The sequence below is a fragment of the Jatropha curcas genome, chromosome 4, assembly GCF_041381405.1.
Source record: "Jatropha curcas cultivar XTBG-Jc1 chromosome 4, XTBG_Jcur_1.0, whole genome shotgun sequence".
NCBI lineage: Eukaryota > Viridiplantae > Streptophyta > Magnoliopsida > Malpighiales > Euphorbiaceae > Jatropha > Jatropha curcas.
In genome coordinates, this window is record NC_143154.1 from 17,853,060 (window position 1) to 17,876,531 (window position 23,472).

General features: G+C 37.1%; 2 protein-coding genes across 4 annotated transcripts in view; both read left to right on the forward strand.

The window, feature by feature from the left end:
• LOC119369102 (callose synthase 7) overlaps positions 1-5,980 on the forward strand; it is a 33,483-nt gene extending 27,503 nt beyond the window's left edge. For all 3 annotated transcript variants that reach the window (XM_089720648.1, XM_089720649.1, XM_089720650.1), the window contains 6 exons: positions 2,635-2,747; positions 2,821-3,050; positions 4,112-4,909; positions 5,009-5,059; positions 5,275-5,460; positions 5,631-5,980. In XM_089720648.1, coding sequence (XP_089576774.1) covers positions 2,635-2,747; positions 2,821-3,050; positions 4,112-4,909; positions 5,009-5,059; positions 5,275-5,460; positions 5,631-5,879 — 1,627 coding nt within the window. In that variant the 3' untranslated portion in view covers positions 5,880-5,980. The remainder of the gene's footprint in view (positions 1-2,634; positions 2,748-2,820; positions 3,051-4,111; positions 4,910-5,008; positions 5,060-5,274; positions 5,461-5,630) is intronic.
• On the forward strand, positions 75-1,042 carry LOC149496916 (uncharacterized). Its single transcript, XM_089720653.1, has 3 exons — positions 75-395; positions 579-758; positions 906-1,042. Exons 1-3 carry the CDS (start codon positions 218-220, stop codon positions 947-949), a joined length of 402 nt encoding a protein of 133 aa, XP_089576779.1. The 5' UTR covers positions 75-217; the 3' UTR covers positions 950-1,042.
• Positions 5,981-23,472: the final 17,492 nt, after the last annotated feature.

Sequence of the window (23,472 nt, forward strand, 5' to 3'; positions counted from 1 at the left end):
ATGCTAAAGAATATCTATCTAGTTCTTTCCGATCTTATATGTCACAGAATGGTATTCTGCATCAAACATCTTGGTTGATACTCCTTCTCAAAATGGGGTTGCAGAACGAAAAAATCGACATCTTCTTGAGGTTGCTAGGGCACTTCTATTCCAAATAAAGGTCCCTAAACATTTTTGGGCTGATGCCGTCTCTACTGCATGTTTTTTGATTAATTGCATGCCTTCTTCTGTTCTTAATGGTGAAATTCCTTATAATGTCTTGTTTCTTTCGAAGCTTCTGTTTCCCATTGAACCTCGTATTTTTGGTTGTACTTGTGATGTTCGTCCACAGGTTTCCAAATTAGATCCAAAGTCCCTTCGCTATGTTTTCCTTGGGTATTCTCGGCGTCAAAAAGGTTATCGTTGTTTCTCTCCTGATCTTGATCATTATATTATTTCTGTAGATGTCACATTTTTTGAGAATACTCCATTTTTTCCTTCTTCTTTAGATAAGAGTGAGGGGGAGGATGATGAGTTTTTAGTTTATGCTATCCAGCAATTTCATAACTCTCTTGCTCCTATTCTTGAACCTGTACCAGCTCCTGCACCAGCATCTGCTCGCCCTCGTTTTGAACATGTTTATTCCAGGAGACCAGGAACTCTTGACTCACTTCCTCCACCTGTCGCTTCAACAGAAGATCCAGTTCACTCCACTCAACCTGAGCCTGTGCCATCCACTCCCCAGTCAGACCTTGACCTTCCCATTGCTCTTCGAAAAGGTAAACGCAAGTGTACCTATCCTATTTCCTCTTTTGTCAGTTATGATCATCTTTCTTCTTCATCTCGTTGTTTTGTAAGTAACCTAGACTCTGTCTCTATACCTAAAACTGTTGTCCAAGCTTTGTCCCATCCTGGTTGGTGTGCAGCAATGAAAGAGGAGATGGCTGCCTTAGATACTAATGGTACTTGAGATCTTGTGATTCTCCCGGCAAGTAAGAAAGCTATTGGTTGTAAGTGGGTTTTCTCCGTTAAAGTGAATCCTGATGGGTTTGTTGCTCGTCTCAAGGCTCGATTAGTTGCAAAGGGCTATTCTCAGATTTATGGCCTTGATTATTCTGATACTTTTTCTCCCGTCGCCAAATTGTCTTCTGTTCGTTTGTTTATTTCTTTAGCAGCTACTTTTGACTGGCCTTTACATCAACTGGACGTTAAGAATGCCTTTCTTCATGGGGAGCTTCAGGAGGAAGTTTACATGGAGCAACCACCAGGCTTTGTTGCTCAGGGGGAGTCGGGTAAAGTGTGTAAACTTCGAAAATCTCTTTATGGCCTAAAACAGAGTCCTCGAGCTTGGTTTGGTAGATTTTGCAATGCGGTACATCAATTTGGCATGCAGAAGAGTACTTCTGATCATTCTGTATTTTTCAAAAGTACTAAGACTGGTTTGATTCTACTTGTGGTTTATGTTGATGATATTGTTATTACAGGGAGTGATTCAGCCGGCATCACATCACTCAAGTCATTTCTCCAAACTCAATTCCAGACAAAAGACTTAGGATTGTTAAAGTATTTTTTGGATATTGAAGTGTCTAGGTGTAAGAGAGGCATCTTTTTATCTCAAAGGAAGTATGTCCTTGATTTACTAAAGGAAACTTGAAAGTTGGGTGCTAAGCCTTGCAATGCTCCAATGACTCCTAATTTGCAACTTTCAATTGATGGTGAGCTATTTGATGATCCTGAGATGTATAGAAGGTTAGTGGGCAAATTGAATTATCTTACAGTAACAAGTCCAGATATTGCTTACTCTGTGAGTGTCTTAAGCCAGTTTATGTATTCTCCTACTGTTATCCATTGGGAAGCTTTAGGACAGATTTTGTGCTACTTGAAAGGTAATCCAGGTCGTGGCCTGCTTTACAGTAATCATGGGCATTTGGACATTGAGTGTTTTTCAGATGCGGATTGGGCAGGTTCGAAGGTTGATAGAAGATCAACTTCAGGATATTGTGTCTTTGTAGGTGGAAACTTGATATCGTGGAGGAGCAAGAAACAAAATGTAGTCTCACGATCGAGTGCTGAATCAGAATATCGAGCTATGGCACATTCTGCTTGTAAATTAATTTGGATTCGTCAGTTGTTAGAGGAAATTGGCTTCGAGTCATCCTTGCCTGCAAAGTTATGGTGTGACAATCAAGCTGCTCTTCATATTGCATCAAATCCAGTATTCCATGAACGAACAAAACATATCGAGATTGATTGTCATTTCATTCGTGAAAAGATACCAGAGGGTGTTATCTCTGCAGCGCATGTTAAAACAAGTGAACAGTTAGGAGATATCTTTACCAAAGCTCCAAATGGACCTCGGGTGGACTATCTTTGTAACAAGTTGGGCATGATTAATATCTATGCTCCAACTTGAGGGGGAGTGTTAAGGATTAGTTGTAAATAGAACTCTATTAGGAGTTAGATTCCTAATAGGTTTATAATATCTTGTATGTGTGTATATATATGTGTGTCCCTGTTGATGAAATATAATAAAGAAAATATTTTTCCACAATAAACTCACAATTACAATTATATTATTGTGACCTCAGGGCATGGATCTTAAATTATTTATCTTATTATTTAAAAAACTAATTAATGTTTCATATAATTTTACAGGGTGAGGTTCCATTATGGTCATCCTGATATATTTGATAGGATATTCCACATAACAAGGGGTGGCATAAGCAAAGCTTCAAAAATAATAAATTTGAGTGAGGATATATTTTCAGGTAAGTTTCAGTTCATCTAATAGTTACGGACTAATAGTTATAATGTGAAGGTTAATCATGTCAATCTCTTCAGGGTACAATTCAACATTACGAGGGGGATACATAACACATCATGAATATATCCAAGTAGGCAAAGGGCATGATGTGGGAATGAATCAAATATCATCTTTTGAAGCAAAGGTTGCAAATGGAAATGGGGAACAGACACTTAGTCGTGATGTTTATCGACTTGGACGCCGATTTGATTTCTATCGAATGCTATCATTCTATTTTACAACAGTTGGTTTCTACTTTAGTAGCATGGTATGTTGGACGATCCCTAATAGTCTTTTGTGAAATTAATCTCTTAAACTTCTCTTATAGCTAGTTTTTCTTTTAGCTTCAAGTTAGAAATTTTGGTCAGTGGGGTCACAAATATTTATCATATTATTAGTAAAATATTTAATGGTATTAAAATAATTAAATGTTATTTATTATAATATCTCAAGCTGGCATAAGACAATATGTATAGAAAAGACACAAAGGGGATTCTAGTTAATAGATAGTTGTAATATTGTTCTATAATTTTTTATGACACAATTTTACACTTTGAAATTGTTGCTTTAATTTTTTAGTATCAATGTTATATGCATCATTTTCAAAATAAGTAATTAAATAATCATTTAACAATTAATTTTTTATTCAATTCTTAGTTGATTTCTAATGGAAAATTTTAGAAATTAGTGAAAATACCACCTAAAATATACACAAAATCGATTTTTAGTGGAAACAAAACCTAAAAGTCACTTGACATTATAAATTTTTTAAGATAAAAAATCAAAATCAATTAAAGTTTAAGAACACTTAACAATTTCAGTGTGTTTGCCACCTAAAATAATTAGGGGTTTTTGTCTGTTCCATTTGTCTCAGTCCATGATTGCCTGTGAAATCTTCAATTTTATGGAAGATGTGAGCACCTTTTGATAAGTTGTAAAAGAGAGTATATAATTGATGGGTGGTAGAATTTTGTGTTGACGGAATTCAGATGCTAGTTGTTGCATCTTTATTACTTTGACTCATTAGTTGTCAAAAAACTTATCATTCATTAAACAGTGAGCTTCCATACTAACTAGGCTTCCTAATCCTCGCCAAAGTTCTCATCTCTTTTTTACTATACTCCTGACCTTGGTCTCTTTACCTTCCAAAGAGCCGTGTAAAATCAACAAATGACTAGATTGTCCCATTAAATCTTTAGTAAATTGGCTGTGGCGAAATTAAATGGGATAAGCTTTTTCATTGGTAAAAGCATTTCTTTTCAGTACTGGCAATCTCCTCAAAACAATGACTTAACTTTTGATGCTTTAATTGAATCGTTGTCATCTCAGGTAACTGTGCTTACTGTGTACGTATTCTTATATGGTCGTCTATACATGGTAATGAGTGGACTAGAAATGGAGATTCTTACTAACCCAAGCATACACCAAAGCAAGGCCCTTGAAGAAGCCTTATGTACTCAGTCTGTTTTTCAATTAGGCTTGTTGTTAATGCTGCCCATGGTCATGGAAATTGGCTTGGAGAAAGGGTTTCGCACTGCTCTGGGTGATTTTGTCATTATGCAGCTTCAGTTGGCCTCCGTATTCTTCACGTTCCAGCTTGGAACTAAGGCTCATTATTATGGGAGAACAATTTTGCATGGTGGTTCTAAATATCGAGCTACTGGTCGTGGCTTTGTTGTTTTCCATATGAAGTTTGCTGAGAACTACAGGACTTACTCGCGAAGTCACTTTGTAAAGGGATTAGAGCTGATTATACTATTGGTGTTGTATGAAGTCTTTGGGGAATCATATCGCACTTCAAATCTTTATTGGTTCATCACATTCTCCATGTGGTTTCTGGTTGGATCCTGGTTGTTTGCTCCTTTTGTGTTTAACCCATCTGGTTTTGACTGGCAAAAGGCAGTGGATGATTGGACAGATTGGAAGAGATGGATGGGAAATCGTGGTGGTATTGGTATCCCTCCTGATAAAAGTTGGGAATCCTGGTGGGATGGAGAGCAAGAACATCTCAAATATACAAATATAAGGGGGTGGCTGCTAGAGATAATCCTTGCATTTCGCTTTTTCATCTATCAATATGGCATTGTTTATCACCTTGATATAGCCCACCATAACAGAAGTGTTCTGGTACAATTTAATATTTGTAATCCTATTTACTATTGATTCTCTGATATTTGCAACCATGTTAGAGGCTTTGTTACTAACTTTTTTTTTTAATTATTGTAGGTTTATGGACTTTCCTGGGTAGTTACGATAACTGCTCTTTTGGTCTTAAAGGTATGTCCATGGAACTAAGCTATAGAAGTAATTTTCAACTAATAGGCATCTATGAGATTACTTTATTGCAAATTCAGCAGAAATGAGAATTTCCTCATCTTACAATTAAACTTAGAACATTGTGTTTCCTCTTTTAAACTTTTCCTTCATTTCTTTTTGTTTCCATTTCCACTTTCGTGGGATACATACTCGCTCTGTTTAATTGCTGCAATCAGATGGTATCAATGGGTAGGCGAAGGTTTGGTATCGATTTGCAGCTTATGTTCAGGATTCTCAAGGTGCTTCTTTTCCTTGGCTTCATGTCTGTCATGACAGTCTTGTTTGTAGTATTTGGACTCACAATAACAGATCTGTTTGCTGCAATCCTTGCCTTCATGCCCACTGGGTGGGCCCTTCTTCTGGTGAGTTGCTTATTTTATGAAATTGCAGTATACTGTGGGGTTCTGCTACACCTATATGCTATTGAATCCTTAATATTAACCCTTAATGTGATTTTTAGCTGCAAAGATGAACACGATCAATGATTAAATGGATTTTTTTTTTTTTTTTTTTTTTTTCTTGTGTTTGAAAGATCGGGCAAGCATGCAGGCCGTTGTTCAAGAGGATCGCATTCTGGGATTCAATAAAGGAGCTAGCAAGAGCTTACGAGTACATAATGGGGTTATTAATATTCATGCCAACAGCCATTTTGTCATGGTTTCCTTTTGTATCAGACTTCCAAACTCGTCTGCTCTTCAATCAAGCTTTTAGCAGAGGCCTTCAGATTTCAATGATTCTTGCCGGAAAGAAAGATGGAGCTGATGCTGGAAAAAAGGATTAAGACATAAACTAATTCGTACTTGTAACTGTAAGATAGTGACTGCCTTCATTATATTTATTTATTTCATTTTCTTAATATTTAATTATATATATTTTTTGTTAGATTAACATTTTTATTATTCTTTTTAATTTCACATCTAAACCATGATTCTTATTACAAATAACCACCTTTACCAATTCAAATTCAATCACGAAGAAATTCTTATTAGTTGTGGATAATTTTTGTCAGTAACTATTTCTATATAACTTTAGCCTTGTTCAGCAACTTTTAGCGTAGATTTTAGTGTTTTGAACAAGTTAACATACTATTGTTATTAGTTAGTGTTTGGTAAGGAAAGCTACTATGTTAACACTTGGTGTTTCACAATAATTAGTAGATAATTTTTTGACACTTTTATCCATTAGTTACAAATTAATAAGTCATACTTGTAATATAAAACCATTCTCCTTACTTTTTTTGTTATTTTAAATTTGGTGGCTAATCAAATAACTAGTTTATTGAACACTTTCATCTTAAATCCTTATATAAACACTTACTAGCTAACAAAGATTAAAACAAAACCTTTAATACAACACAGATTCTACTAAAACAAGGCTTTTATTTCAACAGATTCAAAAAATTTTTTATGGATAGAGAGACACAAGGCTTTTACTATAATATGGATTCAAAAAATTTTGTATAGATAAAGAAACTATCTTTTTGTGACATTTGGCATTTTAACTTGCTATAGCAGGTAAATATGACTAGTTATTTACGTATTTTTTTTTGTTCTTTGCAAATTTCTTTTTTTCTTGTTTCAGGAGAAAAAATGTTTTTTAAAAATTACTATCCAGAAAAAAAGACATATAATTGTTTTAATTATATATTTTTTCAATTCCATTTGGATAAATATTTTTGTTAAATTGTTAGAAATATTTTTTATAATTATTTTAAAAATATTTTAATAATTTTAATCACATTCTCATACAAAGTATTTAACCACATCCGGTGATTCTTAAATATATATTATAATATTATAAATCAAGTAAAGGAGAATTTAGAAAAAAAAAAAAATGTGTAAGTAAAATGTTAAATTTATTAAAGTGATACAATTACTTTTACAAAAGGTAATAGCTAATAATGAAGTATTAATATAACTATTTGAAATAACAAAAATTAACCGTTAATAATAATATATTTGTTAAGAGAATAAACAAGAATGTTTAAGATATACATTTATAAAATTTATATAGCATAATATATGTGATTTGAATTTTTTCTATACAAATCAAAGTAGGCTTTCAAAAAAGTAAAGTCGATGAAAATGATTTTGGTTTAAATAATTAAATATTTAATAGTAATTAAACAATCATTTTTATTTAAAACTAAAAAGGAATTTAATACCTATACAATAAGTAATTGATTTTTCTTTCATTCTAGCATTCAATGGCTAAGTTTCAAAGAATAAAATCTAATGGTCATGCTGCACTGTAGTTTGTTCCTCGAAACAATTAATCTATATTATATATAAAAGTGGAATAAGTTGGAAAATAATGAGATTTTCGATATTGTCCTTGTGAAATTTAAAATATCCTAAAATAATTTTAGTTTTAACCAATTAAAAAATTTTAATATAAAAATATATATAATATTTCAATAATTTAATTGGATGTTTTTTTTTTACTTTTTTTAATAGATAAATAAATATAGATAAGTAAGCATTTCAAAATTTAAAAATTTTACTATTATTATCTTATTGTGTCTAATTATATTTTATTTCATTATATTATTATGTAAATTATTAATAATAATTTAATAATTTTTAATAACTCATTATTATTATAATTTATAATCTAGCTTCAATATTATTATTTTAAATAATATATGTAAATTGGTAGTTGAAAATTTTTATTTTTTTGAATTTATTTTAAATAAATATATCTAGATGAGTCAGATTTGATTTAAAAAGGCTATGGTTAAATTTCTTTCATTACAAATTACACTCTAATTTGGTTAGCCAAAAAATAAGATAAAAAATTGTTATTTTTAAACATCTCGAATTTAATTAGTTATATTGATATCTTATATAATTCAATCCTATTTCTATTATTAAAGAATATTATTTTATTAATGATTTTTTAAATTGCTTTCATGATTTTGATTGGCTAAAAAAATAAAAGAAATTATAATTATTATAAATATTTAATTTGATTTATTAGATGGCTTTTTTATTTTATTGTAAACGTATATTTATTTACCACAAGAGATTACAATGAAAGTTATTACCAAAATATGTAAAATAATTATAAAATGTATAATAGAAGCTATATGATGATTTTTATAAATCAATTTGGTTTTTCTTTAACAAAGAAAATGAAAGCAATTAACGTATAATAAAAATCGTATGAATCAGTACCTTGACATAGAACAAAAAAAAAAAAAAATACTAAATATATAAAATGTAATATAATTTAACCACTCAATTTAAAAAATGATTTATACTTTAATATTATATAAATAAAAAATGAACGAGTATAAAGAATGAATATATAACAACTATAGTCATCATGCAACATACGTTATAAAGAAGGCTAGTAACTATTAAAACAGCCTACAGTTAGTATTGCTGAATAGGCTATTTATGTTGTTATGTCTTGTATCTTCCCACAAATTGTAATGTTGTCGTGGTAGTAGCTTCTCCAGCATTCACCGCATAGGGAGAGGGCAAGTAGATGCAAGAATTTCCAATTGATTAAAGAAAGAAGCCATCATTTCTTTTCCATTTTTTTCTCATTTGATTTGTTTATTTATTTTGGCAATCTTCAGTTTAGATTGATTTCAGCGTGTCATGTCATTTCGAGCCATCTCAACAATTTTTGCCCAAGTCAGTGTAGGGGTGTGAATATGATGTTTTGCAGCACTGCTATTATGAAGACCCCATGTATATAATTCTGGATCTAGACACGCAAGTGTCTTATGTTATTATGTTTAAGCTTACAAGCTTCTATAATTGTGTTAAAGCTTTTGAGCCGTTATATAAATATAATGTTAGCACCCGTTCTCAACAGAGACCATATGTTTAGAGAAGGTACACTCATGGGCTGAAGAAAAAGATGCAAGTTGATGAAGTCCAAATGCTGAGTTCATGCATATATTAAGTTGATCAAGTCCATGTGCTGAGTTGGTGCCGATATTACTATTCAAGATTTAGTGGAGTTTTGGATTTAGTTATAATTCAGGTATCTTTATGCCTTTGAAATAAAAATTGTTGTTATTTTAGTTTTTCAGGAGGTAGTTGTTATTATGTCAGTTGTATTTAAACTCAAGTCATTGAATAAAATGAATAGTAAATTTTATTCCAATTTTGAGTACTTAAACTCAAGAGATCGTAGATCCTCTCTATGTCTGTAAACATAGGCAGAACCCCTCTTCCTCCACTCCTTCTAAACCTAATCCTTTATTTCAAGGACCCTTAATCAGATCCCAAGTAAGGGCTTGGAACATTGTGTTATCAGAGCAAGCTGTTATGGGTAAATATTTTCCTCAACAACTTGACAAAATTATGAAATTGCTCCTCGATGAACAGGCTATCAATAAGGTACGACAAGAAGGGTTAAACCTGAAGTTGGAAGCTCTTATCCAAGATGTTGAGAGCATCAAACAATGTAAAATAACTGAAGGAAGTAGTGCAGATAGCTGTATGTTAAAGGCCAAAAGAACAACCACTTCTACTGGTCTTCAACTTAGCATTTTTTTTTTCGAAATCATCATTTCAGACTTAGAATCTTTTCATTTGGTCTTGATTGACAATTCGATTGAGAGGTTCTCCTTCCATAGTGACCAATTCAGCGGCGCCTTTTGCTAATAGTTTGTGAACTCTGAACGGTCCATGCCAGTTGGGTTTAAATTTCCCACCAGGATGATTCTGGGCTTCGTGATCCAATAATCTAATCAAAACCAGATCTCCGTTCCTTACCGCCCTTGGATGTACTCGTTTATTGTAGAAACGAGCAATTCTTCTTTTTCTCATTTGATCCTGGAACCGAGCATTCAGTCTTTTCCCGTCTAAGAGCGCCAAATCTTCATATCTCTTCTTGACCCATTCCTCTTCGGTCAGACCAGCTTCTACCAAAACCCTGAGAGACTTCTTTTCGAGCTCTATCGGTAACACTGCCTCCATTCCGTATACAAGTTCGAAAGGAGAAGCTCCGTTTACTGATTTGAATGTGGTGCGATGCCCCCAGAGTGCGAAAGGAAGTTTCTCAGCCCAGCTTCTGTACCTTTCACACATTTTCGACAGGATTCTTTTAATCTCCTTATTCGCAGCTTCTACCGTGCCATTAACCTGAGGGCGATAAGGAGAAGAATGGTGATGCTCAACCTTATATCTATAAAGCAATTGGCCAACATCTGCTTGGAAATGAGAACCATTATCCGTAACTACGTGATGGGGAACACCATAGCAACAGAAAATGTTCTGTTCGATGAATCTAGCTACATGTTTGGCAGTTAAGGTTTTGTAAGATTGAGCCTCAATCCATCTAGAGAAGTAGTCAATTGCAACCAATATATACTGATGGCCATTTGACGCTGCAGGTGAGATTTTACCGATGACGTCTATACCCCTTGCGGAGAAAGGCCAGGAAGGAGTTGTCGGATGAAGTTCAACAGCAGGTAAGTGGCTTTTATTGTCATGATATTGGCAAGCTTTGCAATGACGCACATACTGAACATAGTCGCCTTCCATCTGTATCCAGAAATAACCCTGCCTCATGATTTTTCTTGCTAGGCTCATGCCACTTAGATGAGTACCACAAACTCCTGCATGCACCTTCCTCATTATGTCTTCTCCCTCTTTCTTACTCACACATCTCAGCAACATCCTATCCCAAGCTCTTCTGTAGAGTTCACCATCGGCTAGAACATAATTCAGAGCCATTTTTCTGAGAACTGCACGGTCTTCTTTCGTAGCATCATCAGAAAAAGTACGGTCTTTCATGTACCTAAGGATATCCGTGAACCATGGTTCTTCCTCCGACTCTATCTGGTTCACAAAATGTTCTTTATAGCACGGGATATTGGCTGTGGTAATGATAAATGGCTTCTTCGGAACTTTACTCAAATCTTGCCAAGCCGATGCTAAATTTGCCAAGGCGTCTGGAATTTTGTTTTAGGTTCTTCCTATGTGAGTGAAAGTGATATTGTCAAATAGTGCTCCCTTTTTCAACAAGTACTCAACATAGGGCTTCAGTCTTTCTTCCTCTACCTTCCATCTCTCGTTAGCATGTTCAATAACCAATAACGAATCTCCTATTACTTCGACCTCCTTAGCACTGGATGTAAGGAGAGCTTCCATCCCCATGATGCATGCTTCATATTCCGCCATGTTTTTAGTGACCGGGAACAACAGCCTCTTGCACATTGTGGTAACCTCGCCATTAGGTGCTTCAATTACGATACCAGCTCCGGCTCCATTTCTGTTGGCTGATCCATCAAAATGCAATCTCCAAGCTCCTGTTTCGATACATAGTAGGTACTCATCCGGAAACTCCAATTCCCAAGGTTCATCACTTGCAATTGGATTTTTTGCCAGGAATTCTGCTACAGCCCGACCTTTGACCGTTTTCTTCGTTAGAAATTCTGCATCCACGCTAGACATCTGAATTAACCACTTAGACAACCGTCCCTCTAGAGTAGGCATTTTCTGCAAATACTTCAGAGGATCAATTTTGGAGACAAAAGTGATCTTGAAGGAATCAAAGTAAGGCCGTAACTTCTTTATCGACCATACTACTGCCATGCATGTTTTCTCCACCAAGTTGTACTTCTCCTCTGTAGGCAGTAGTTTCTTGCTAATGTAATAAATGGCCTTTTCTACTCCAGCCGCGTCCGGCTGTACCAACATTGCTCCAACTCCTACATCTTCTATAGATAGATACAAGATTAGAGGTTCTCCTGATCTTGGTGAACTGAGCACCAGTGGATTCATCAAGTATTTCTTTATGTGGTCAAAGGCCTTCTGGCAGTCCTCGTTCCACTTGACTGGTTGATGCTTTTTCAGTAGCTTGAAAATCGGGGCACAGGTGATGGATAACCTCGAAATAAACCTACTGATATACTGGATCTTACCTAGGAAGCTTCTCACCTGACGTTCTGTTCTTGGCGGTTCCATGTCCTGAATGGCTTTTATTTTGTCGAGGTCAACCTCAATCCTGTTAGGTCCTACAACGAAACCTAACAACTTCCCCTTCGTTACTCCGAATACGCACTTCTTGGGATTGAGCCTCAAGTTGTACTGCTTGACCCGTGCGAAGAACCTTTCCAACATATCCGCGTGTTCTTCCTATGTTTTTGTCATGATCACCATGTCGTCCACATATACTTCTAACCCTTTATGGATCATATCATGAAACAATGTGGTAGCCATCCTCTAGTATGTTGCCCCGGCGTTCTTCAATCCAAATGGCATTACCCTATAGCAAAATGTCCCAAAATCTGTGGTGAAGGCCGTCTTGTGCTTGTCCACTAGAGCCATCAATATTTGGTTGTATCCGAAGAATCCGTCCATGATAGAATAACATCCCATTCCGGCAACGCTATCGATCAAAACATCTATGTGCGGAAGTGGAAAGTCATCTTTAGGTGAGGCTTTATTCAAGTCCCTGTAATCAACACAGACCCTTATCCTCCCATCCTTCTTCAATACCGGGACTATATTCGCCAACCATTCTGGATAATGAACTACTTCTAAGAATCCTGCATCCAGCTGCTTCTGGACTTCAGCTTTGATCTTGTCTTGCCATTCTGGTCTGACCCTTCTCCTTTTCTGCTTTACTGGCTTAACACTCGGATCTGTAGGAATGAAGTGCTTTGCTATTGATCTGTCGATCCCTGGCATGTCCGCGTAACTCCAGGCAAATACCTCTGAATTTCTTTTGATGCATTCTTGAAGATCCTGTCTTAGCTCAGGTTTAAAGTCTGATCCGATTTCGATTATTTTAGGATCTTCAGTGGTGCTTAAATTAAATGCAAAATGATGCAATGCATTTATGTCAAATATGCGTGTGGTGTAATCAATGCCATGAACATGACAATCAGGAAAACAAGAAAACAAGTAGTCAAAGTTCACTTCCATTGATTGAAATAAAAGAGGAAAACCATCCATAGTGTTCTCAAAACAAGGATCAGAAAAACAAAATACAGGATTAACTGCTTGTTCAATACATTCATTACAAGTGTCTTTTGTTGCCTGAATCACTTCATCGGCATCTGCACCTTATTCTTCTTCCCCCGGGGTAGCTTCTATCTTCTCTTCTGCTGGCTTCGATGCTTTCCTCTCCGCCTCTTCGACGTCTTCGGCAGCTAGAACCGACTGGAGGATGCGCGCCTTGGCCTTTTGCTCTTGCATCAGCTTGGAAGTTTCATCCCCAATCCCCAGAAAGTCTTCAAACTTGGATATCTTCTTCAACCACTCAGATTCAGTGCTCGCTTCTGTCATACATACCATGAATTCAGTCCCATCTACAAGCTGTTCCAAGGAAGGTTCGGGCGACTTGACCAGCTTCTCCTCATAATCGGTCATGAATATCTCCAAGCCGGGATAGGTCTTCCCCCTACTCTGAAATTCCCCTTCGGCTTGTGGAACAAAGAAGATCTGATTCACATTTGACGCTCTGATTGGAGACCGAACCTTATATTTTTCTTTCTTTCTATTTTCAGAGTAGCCCAATCCGCGCTTGTCTTGTTGCCCCAATGCCGATAAGAGAGGCTCAAACCTTCCTTGTAGCTCCCGGCCTAAACCCTTGCTGTACTGCCAATTCATCTTCTTCATCATCTTCCTTGAGAAAGGACTCATTCTATTCACTGCACTTTTACTCTTGGTCGTGGATGCATCAATTACTGCCACCTGAAAACCCGATAACGGTACCGCCGGCTCTAAGCCTTCCACTGTTGCTACACTCAAATCCTTTTGTGCGTTGACTGTCACCACATCTGTACCCCATGGAATTTTCACTTTTCTGTGCAAAGTGGACGGAACTGCACCTAAAGGGTGGAGCCAAGGTCTTCCTAACAAAAGAGCATAGTTGGCTAAGATGTCAAGCACAACCACATCTACCCATCTTTCCACGGCTCCTGAGGATATCTTTGCTTTAAAAGTCCCTTTTGCATTCCGCATAGTGTTATCATAAGCCTTGACCACCATGTTTGATGGCTCAAGCTCTGATTCTTCAATTTTAAACTTAGACAGCATCTTCAGCGGACATACACACAGTGCTGATCCATTATCCACCATCACATTCCGGGTATCTCATCCATTGACGGTGATCTGAATGTACAACGGCTTACAGTGGTTTCTTCCTTCTGGTGGAAGGTCTGAGTTAAAGAAAGTGACTTCGCCTATTCTTCGCTGTAGCACATTGATCATATCAACACTTTGAATTCGAGCTGGCACTCTGACAAAAGTCATGGCTTCAAGTAAAGCTTCTCTATGCTCCTTAGATGCGATCAGCAAATCCCATATCAAAATATCAGCTCTTGTTCTTTGCAACTGACTCAGCACTGAGCTGGCGGTCACCCCACTAGGCGCCTTACTCTGACTGCTTTCTCCAACCTCAACAGCCTTCTTCTGTCCTTTCACTACCTCTTCCTCTTTCTTCTTTTCTTTCGGCTCCTCTCCGCCTTTCTCTGTCATTCTCTTCTTTGTTCCATCAACAGCAACCTCTTTCCCCTTAGCCTGCATACTGCTCTCGGGATTATATACTCGCCCACTCCGGGTCAAGCTCTGAACACCTACCTCATTCACTTCCTCTTCACTGCTGTAGTACCACTGTTCTTCTTGATCAGCTAAGCTCTCTTGAATGGCAAGCTGTAGTTGCTCGTCCTCATCTTCCGACACATCACCTACCTTCACCGTGATGCTTTTCTCAATTTCTATCTTTACGGGCACCTTCTCTTCCTCATCGCTACTACAGTCATCCCATATGTTCAACATGGCACACATTCTCTCTTCCCATTCTGCTTCGGCCAATACCACCTCTTCTGGCAATCCACTCCCGATAGCGTTGACTGATCCACCTGACTGAGTCTTACGGGATGGATAATTATACTGATATTGGGGAAGCGGGTTGTTCTTGGTACTTGGCTTGCTCTTGTCTGAAGGCTTCGTAATCTTCCCACTGTCAATCAAAACTTGAATATCGTGCCTCAATTTGAAACATTCATCAGTTGAATGCCCTTTGCACTGATGATAATCACAATTTCTGTCCATGTACCTCCCTCGCACGGGTCTAGCCGGGTCGACTGGCAGCTTTGACAACACTCCATTCTTCATGCATGACCTTAGCACTGTGCTCAAGGGTCTGCCTAAATCTGTGAACTCTCTTCTGGTTCTCTCATTAACTGCCCCCAATATGGCATTACTGTTCCCTGACTGATTCTGATTACTACCTCCGGCACCTCTCTCACCATAAGAAGTCCGGTAGTTGCCAAATCCTCTATTCTTCTTCTTTTCTTCCTTGTATAACTCTTCAATGTTCAAACCAGCACTTTGAACCAAGGCAAAATCAGTGAGAGGCTGAGTTAACATCCTTTCTTTAAAGAAGGGCAATAGGCTCCAACTGAAGATTTTGATCAACTCTTTGTCTTTTGGCCTCGTCTGAACTCTATACAACTTAGTTCTCCATCTCCTATAGTAGTCGAAAAAACTCTCGTCCTTCCCCTGTCTTAAGCTTTCCAAGTCGCGTAAGCCGAACTCGTCACTCTCGTCGGTCTTGAAGTGCTTAAGGAAAGCGGTCTGCAGCTTGATCCAATTCTTCTAAACCTCCTCATCTAGACCATCATACCACCTCCGATAGTCTTTATGCAGTGTTTGCGAGAATGCTCGCAAAACATCTTCCTCGTTGTATCGGTTCATCTGAGAGACTCGGAGAAATTCGGACAGGTGAGAACGAGGATCATTATCTCCTTCAAATATGGTATGTTTGAAAGTCTTGAATGAGGCAGAACTACTCGGGTGCAAAGCATACTCGGTTATGTGAAAGTTGGTGACCGGGTCTTTTTCTTTTACTGCAGCCATTTTGTCAAATCTTTCCTTCAGCTCGGTAAGTTGCTTGAGCATATCATTCTCGACAGGGGTAGCATTTCCCATGGAAGTCTGATTATCCGACACAGGATCTGGAGTTTGCCTCTCTTTTACCATAGGTTGGCTGCTAGAAGGGGGAGTAGTTTGATTTTGGGCCCTATCTTGGGCAAGAGCAGCGGCCACAATTTGGGCAATGGTCCTTATCTGAGCTTGTGAAAATCCGGGCTCTTCTCCTATATCATCAGCCATTTCTACTGAATCTGAGTTGGGCTCTGAATCTGATGAACTTGAATAGTTTACTGAACTGACCGGGATGAACTCGGGGATTGGGGATGTTCTGAGTAGACGCTGACCAGGATGTCGGTGCCAAACTCTTGAAGCGGTTTCCCGGGAAGGATCAATTCTGACAAAAAATTTCTGAGTTAAAGAGGGTCCTACATGTATGCATGCGAAAATGAAAGCACATAGGATGAGAAATGCATTTCTAATGTGCTAAAGCCAGCATGGAAATAAGATCTCGATTTCAACGACTGGACCAAAAATTCGGTGTGAATAATATGACAATAACTTATTTTGTATTTAAACATTTCGGGCATTATCTGTCGTCGACCGTTCCTTTTGGATTTACGATCGACTATTTTCCCTCAAATCCCTAACTTTTGCCTCGGAATGAAAGAATTTCCGAGCGGGATTTTATTATTTTGTTATTGCGTATTTTTTTTGCATCCTTACTTTTTGCCTTGGAACATATGGCCCCAAGCAGGATTTTCATTTTATTCTGTCACAAATTTTCTAATCTCTCACTTACTTTCAGATAATGCGAGAAATGTAAAAATACAAAGGAATCGCAACCCCCTTATACCTCCCTTTGCTTTCGGATATCGATTCACAATAAGTGATTGCATAGTATTATTCGAAACGAATTTGAAATCCAGTCTCAAAATCAAGGTCAAACGCCCATGCCGAACATTAGCTCTTATTAATGCATGGCTGAAAAGAAAAACGTTACATGGTGCATGAATGTCACAACATATGTACAGTTTATATCAAATAGGGGAACGGGAGTTGGGAAATGCATGCCTTCCAACCTTATTTCTCCCACACACGGATTCTATTAGTATAAAATTCCGACATCTGTTTCCTAGGAATTGGTCTAATCTCGACAACCAACAGGGGGTTTTGAGATTGACGATATTAACTCTCGGAAATGAATGCGGTATAACAACAGCAAACAGAATCGGGTGCACCTTAGAGGAAGTAACTAAGGCTTTTAACTATATGCATTGGCTTTGGTCTTATTGGGCTTAACAAAGTCTGGGTTCCGCAAACAGGATTCGGGCTTTGTTGGGCCTACTCCTTTTGACGCACCTTTGAGGTATTAGGCTTGCGGTTGGTAGTAATGTTAATTCTCGGATGGATGCACCTAAATCGCATGGTCTAGGCTAGATCCACCGTCAAACTTAACACCAGTACCGAGGGGTAGTATGGGTAGAATGAGGTGAGAAGAGAGAAATGCGAATGAATGCAAAAATCCTATGAAAGGAAAAAAAGAAAGCAATTAAACACATACGGACGATTAATAATTTTCCATCGGCTTTTTCTAACCAATTTTATTTTAGAAAAGTAGGCTTTTTAGAGTCAATTCCTAATTGCAACCACTACATTGTTTATTAAAAACAACCGGGGATTAGTGGGTGCAAAATCCCCAGTGAAGTCCCCAAACTGTTTTTCCCCGAAAACGCGAAATTTGGTATCTTTGGTGTTATTGTTTTTGAAAAAGAGGTGATAAAACCTTTTTGCATACGCGATGCCGATAAATCGGTCTTATAAATCATTTTAGTCGCCACCCATTATTTCGGCAATGGGACCGTTTCCAATTTTTATTTTAAAAAGTGACTCCTTTTAACCAATTTTATTTAAGGCCGAATTATTTAAAAAGAAAACTGGTCAGGCGTACCAAGTACGATTCTAGGTAAGGGAATTAGGTACGTCGGCCCATTGGAAGCCGACGCCCGGAAAACCGGCCTCTTTTAACCTACGATTTCTAAGAAAAGTCGATTATTTAAACCCAACCCGAACGAATCGAACCGAGTTCCTATGTAGAAAATTATTTACTCGTCCCAAATAAGTTCATCCATTGCATCCATTCATAAATTAAGCATCACATCCGTCATTCATCCACCATACATATCAAATAAAATTAAAAGACCCGCTCTTGCCTTATGGTTAAAGGCGGGCCACAAACCGAGTTTAATAATAACACCAATAATTAACAATAAGAAATAAATCCTAAAAAAGAGGAAAGTCTCATAATCACCAATAATTAATTGATTTGGTTTGATTAAGACTCAATTTGCCTATTATTGATCATTTTCTGGATTGAGATTAAAATCTACTTAATGAAATAAGATTAAAACAAAATAACAAAAGTAAACTGAAACTGGGAGACAGTTGCGTCACGCAGCTGTTCTATGGAAGAACAGTCGCGTGGCGCAGCTCTTGTCTTTTATTCTGGAACTTGTAACAGTTGCGTCAAGCAGCTGTTCTATGAGGAACAGTCGCGTGACAGAACTCTATCATTCGTACTGGAACTTAGAACAATTGCGTCATGCGGGTGTTCTATGAAGAACAATCGCGTGACGGAGCTCTTACCTGCGGGACGGAACTGTTTGTGACTTATTCCAAATCCTTAGGTTTATTGATTATTTATTCAAGACATAATGTTAAATACACATATGAGAACGAAAACACATACTGAGTATACAAACAGCTGCGTCACGCAGGTGGTCCAGTCCGAATCAAGGGCTTTTGGACATGAACAGCCGCGTCACGCAGCTACTACCTGCGTGATGCGACTGCTCTGGTCCGCAACTACCTTTCAAACTACTCTTTTTTACGTTTCTTTTTTGTCCAAAGTGATTAGAATAAACCCAGAAAGGTTCAACAATAGGCAAACTTATGTTTTATCAATGGCAAATCAATTAAACAATATGAAAATGAGATTTTTAAGAGATAAAATGCTAGAAACGAAAAAGAAAAGTTAGAATCGTTACCTAGCCCTCAGATTTGAGGATTGCATACACTGAGATTGATTTAGAGACGTTGTTTCACGATTCCAGAAGTGTGGTTGTCGAACTTTCCACAAAAGCAAGTGTTTTCTCTCTTTTTCTCTTTTTCTTTTCTTATATTTTTATATTTCTTGATTTCAAAACTAAATGGTTAATGGTTTGATCTTCCTCAAGTTTACTCACTTGAGTTCTTGGGGAAGAAACCTAGCCGTTTTAATCGAAAACTTAATTTTTAGCTTTAGGATTTTTAGAGAAAAAATGAGATAAAAATGCAAAAAGTCCCGTTTTTGCTGTAAAATGTTGTATTTATATGGCTAGGGCAACAGAGCAGTCGCGTCACCCAGGTAGAAGCTGCGTGACGCGACTTACTTTTCGTACAGTTGCCGCGTATCCATACAAACAGTGCAGGCCGTTGCACGGGCGCGCGCCAGAGGTGTCAGTCCTGTTAGAGCTGCGTGACGCAGCTAAGAGTGCTGTCACGCAGGTATTAGCTCATGATGCAGCCCTAACATGGGTCAGGCACCTTTGGGCGGTTTGGTTCAATTTGTGGTTCAAACACTTCTGGTTTATCGTGATACCTTATCCCTTGTCCTCATATCATCATCGGGTCAGGTGGAGGCATAAAATTACGCGTCAACAGAGTCTTTGTCACGTAATTCCATCATTCCCAAATTCACTAAATTGGACTTTCAAAAGTTCAATGCCCACAAAGATCCTATCGGATGGATAAATTGCTGTGAGCATTTTTTCCACCATCAACAAACCATGGAAGAAGAAAAAGTCCGATTGGCCTCCTTTCACTTGGAAGGGGTGGCTCAACTTCGGTTCATTCATTTACTCAATGATTATCCAGATCATTCATGGGAAGAATTTAAGAATCAATGCCACTTACGTTTTGGACCTCCGATTAGATCCAACAAGCTGGGGGAATTGGCCATGTTGAAACAAATAGGTTTTGATGGCAGATTATTAAACTCAATTCAAGAACCTTGTTGGCAGAGCAGGCATTTTGACACAAATGAGAAAGGTCTAGCTCTATATCATCGGATTGCAAGAAGACATCGTTATAGAGGTGGAACTTCATTATCCTTTAGATTTGGCCACTGCTATGAGCATGTCTCGATTATATGAACGAAAGCGGGCAGCATGAAACTTTAAGGTGCTTTTGAAAATTGATGAACGAGCTCAGCATCAATATTAAGCTCAAATCCTACACGGACGGTGAAACGTTTAACTCAGGTTGAGATGGAGGAACGACGACAAAAGGGGCTTTGTTTCAAATTGTGATGAACAATTTATCTAGGGCCATCAATGTAAAAGGCTATTTTAGCTTGATTAGTGGAAGAGGATGATGATATGGATCTTAGCGATGATTTCCCGTAAGAATTAACACCAGAAATTTCATTCAATGCTATCACAGGAATTCGTGCACCGCAATCTATAAAGTTGGAAGTCAATTGGAATGTTAAGAAGATATTGATTTTGATTGATTCAAGATGCACCCATAGCTTTATTGACTCTCGATTGGTTGCACAACTTAAAGATAAAATAGATCAGAAAAGGCTAGATTGCGGGTGATGGTGGCTAATGGAGAAATAATAACTAGTCCAGGTACCTGTCAAAATATTTCTCTCAATCTGGGCCTCTATTCCTTCTCTATTGATCTATTAATTTTACCATTAAGTGGATTTGACGTGGTTCTAGGAGTGAATTGGCTCAAAACATTAGGGCCCAGTTTGTGGGATTTTTCTCACATGAGAATGATATTTTTTTAAGAAAGGGCAGGAGGTACAATAGCAGGGAATTCAGCCTCCTTCTCCAATAATAATATTACATGCCGTCCAACCTATACTAGACTTGAATGTTCAATTACAGAAGTTACTAGCTGAATACTCATCTCTTTTTGATGAACCAACAATGCTTCCCCCCGAGTCGGAATTATGACCATCAAATCATATTGGAGGTAAATACAAAACTAGTAATGGTACACCCATATCAGTATCATTATATACATCAAGGAAATTGAGAAGCAATGTTCAGCGTGATACATCAAGGAATTATTCGCCCACTTAGATCACCATTCTCTTCATCGGTAATCTTGGTTCTTACGGCGGATGGGTCTTAGCAGCTTTGTGTTGATTATCGAGAATTAAACTCCAAGACAATCAAAGATAAATTCTCCATTCCTATGATTGATGAATTGCTAGAAGAATTAGGAGCAAAATTCTTTACAAAACTTGATTTACGATATGGGTATTTTCAAGTTCAAATGTTCTTTTTAGACATCGAAAAGACAACTTTCTGCATACACCACATCCATTTTGAATTTTTGGTGATGTCATTTGGCCTTGCCAATGCTCCTTCAACATTTCAAGCTCTTATGAACGAGGTATTTGTGCCATATTTGAGGAAATTTATTGTAGTATTTTTATATGATACTCTGATTTTTAGCAGAATTAGGACAAAACACCTGCAACATCTAAGGATAGTGTTTCAGCTTCTAGCTCAACATCAATTATTTCTTAAAAAATCCAAGTGCTTTTTTGCTCAAACCCAAATAGTATATTTGAGACATGTCATCTCAGTAGAGGGTGTACAAGCAGATCGCACAAAAACCTCAACAATGCTAGATTGGCCACAACCTTCCACAATTAGAGGCCTCCGTGAGTTTCTAGGTCTCAAAGGATATTACGGTACACTTGTTCCACAATATGGCATAACAGTCGCCAATCTGTTTTTGTCCAGCCCCCAAGCGATCCGAAAATGTCCCTTTTTTTTATTGATGAAAAATGATCTTATTATGAAAAGTGGTGACAAAACATTTTTTGGATGCGATGCCAATAAATCAGTCTTATAAAACATTTTTGAGTCGCCACCCATTATTTCGGCAATGGGACCGTTTCCAATTTTATTTTATAAAAAGTGACTCCATTTTAAACCCAATTTTATTTAAGGCCAAATTATTTAAAAAGACTGGTCAGGCGCACCAATGCGATTCTGGGTAAGGGAATTGGGTACGTCGGCCCGTTGGAAGCCTATGCCCGGAAAAACCGGCCTCTTTTAACCTACAATTTCTAATTTATTTTAGTTAGAAAAGCCAAATTATTTATTTACTTAAACCCAACCGAAATGAATCGGACCAGGTTCCTATATGGAAAATTATTTAATCGTCCCAATCAAATCTAATTATTGCATTCATTCAAACCAAAGCAATTAAACCAAATAAATAAAAGACCCGCTCTTGCCTTATGGTTCAAGGCGGGCAACAAACCGAATCCAAAATATATAAATCGAATAAATAAAAGACCCGCTCTTGCCTTAGGGTTCAAGGCGGGTAACAAACCGAACCTAAAATACATTCTACCCGATTCAAAATTAAACCCAAAAACAAAAAACCCAAAATCATGCATAATTATTATCTAGCACCTAAATCACATTTTATTTTTTTTATTTAATTTAATTTCATTTTGCATTCAACCAAAAATTGTAAAATTCACACAAATAAATATACAAGATTACATTTTAGTATTCTAAACTTAATTAAATTGCAATCTGTTCATAATTAGACATTTTCAGATTTATTGGAAAAATTAAATTATATTCTGTGCAAAATTTATTATTTAAAAAATTGTTTCTGGGAATCGAAGAACAATTGCGTCACGGATCTTATACCTGCGTGACGAATCTACTGGAATATGAAAAATATTACTGGAAGCTTAGAACAATTGCGTCATGCAACTAACAGTTGCGTGACGGAACTGTTCCTATGAACAGCTGCGTGACGCAACTATTAGATCCGTGGCGGATCTGGCAATTGCGTGACGCATCTACTCTGGCCCAAGCTTATTTTCAAATGGTTTATTTAGATCATTTTTTTTATCTAAATATGATTTAAAAACTCGTAAAATGGCCAAATATGAACAGAATACAATTTAATGAAGCTTAAATTACTAAAACCACAAAAATAAGTAAAAAAAAATATGAAGAATGGTAAAGAAGTTACCTAATCCTTAGATTCAGGATTGTAAATGGATTGAATGTCTTAACAAGTGATAGTTAAGATCTCCCGGAAGCTTTGTTTCTAAGGATTCAAATTCTCTTTCTTTTGTCTTTTGATTTTTTCTCTCTTTTTATGATTTAATTCACCTAAAATTGATATCTAATGGCAATTTTCCTTCACACGTACTCAAAAGAGCTTCTGGAGGAAAATGTGGCAGCGCAATATGTTTTTAGGGTTTTCCAAAAATCGTCCTCCAAAAGTTAGAAAAGGATCTATTTATAGAAGTAGGTCACAAAGCATAGCTGCTTCACGCAGCCGTTAGCTACGTGACGGAACTAGTCAAACGCGTGACGCAGCTCACTCGTTGTACCACAACTACGTGTCGTTTAGCATAAAAACGGCATGTCGTCATTCTTGACAATGACATGCAAATCTGAGTTTCAGTAGAGCTGCGTGACGCAACTA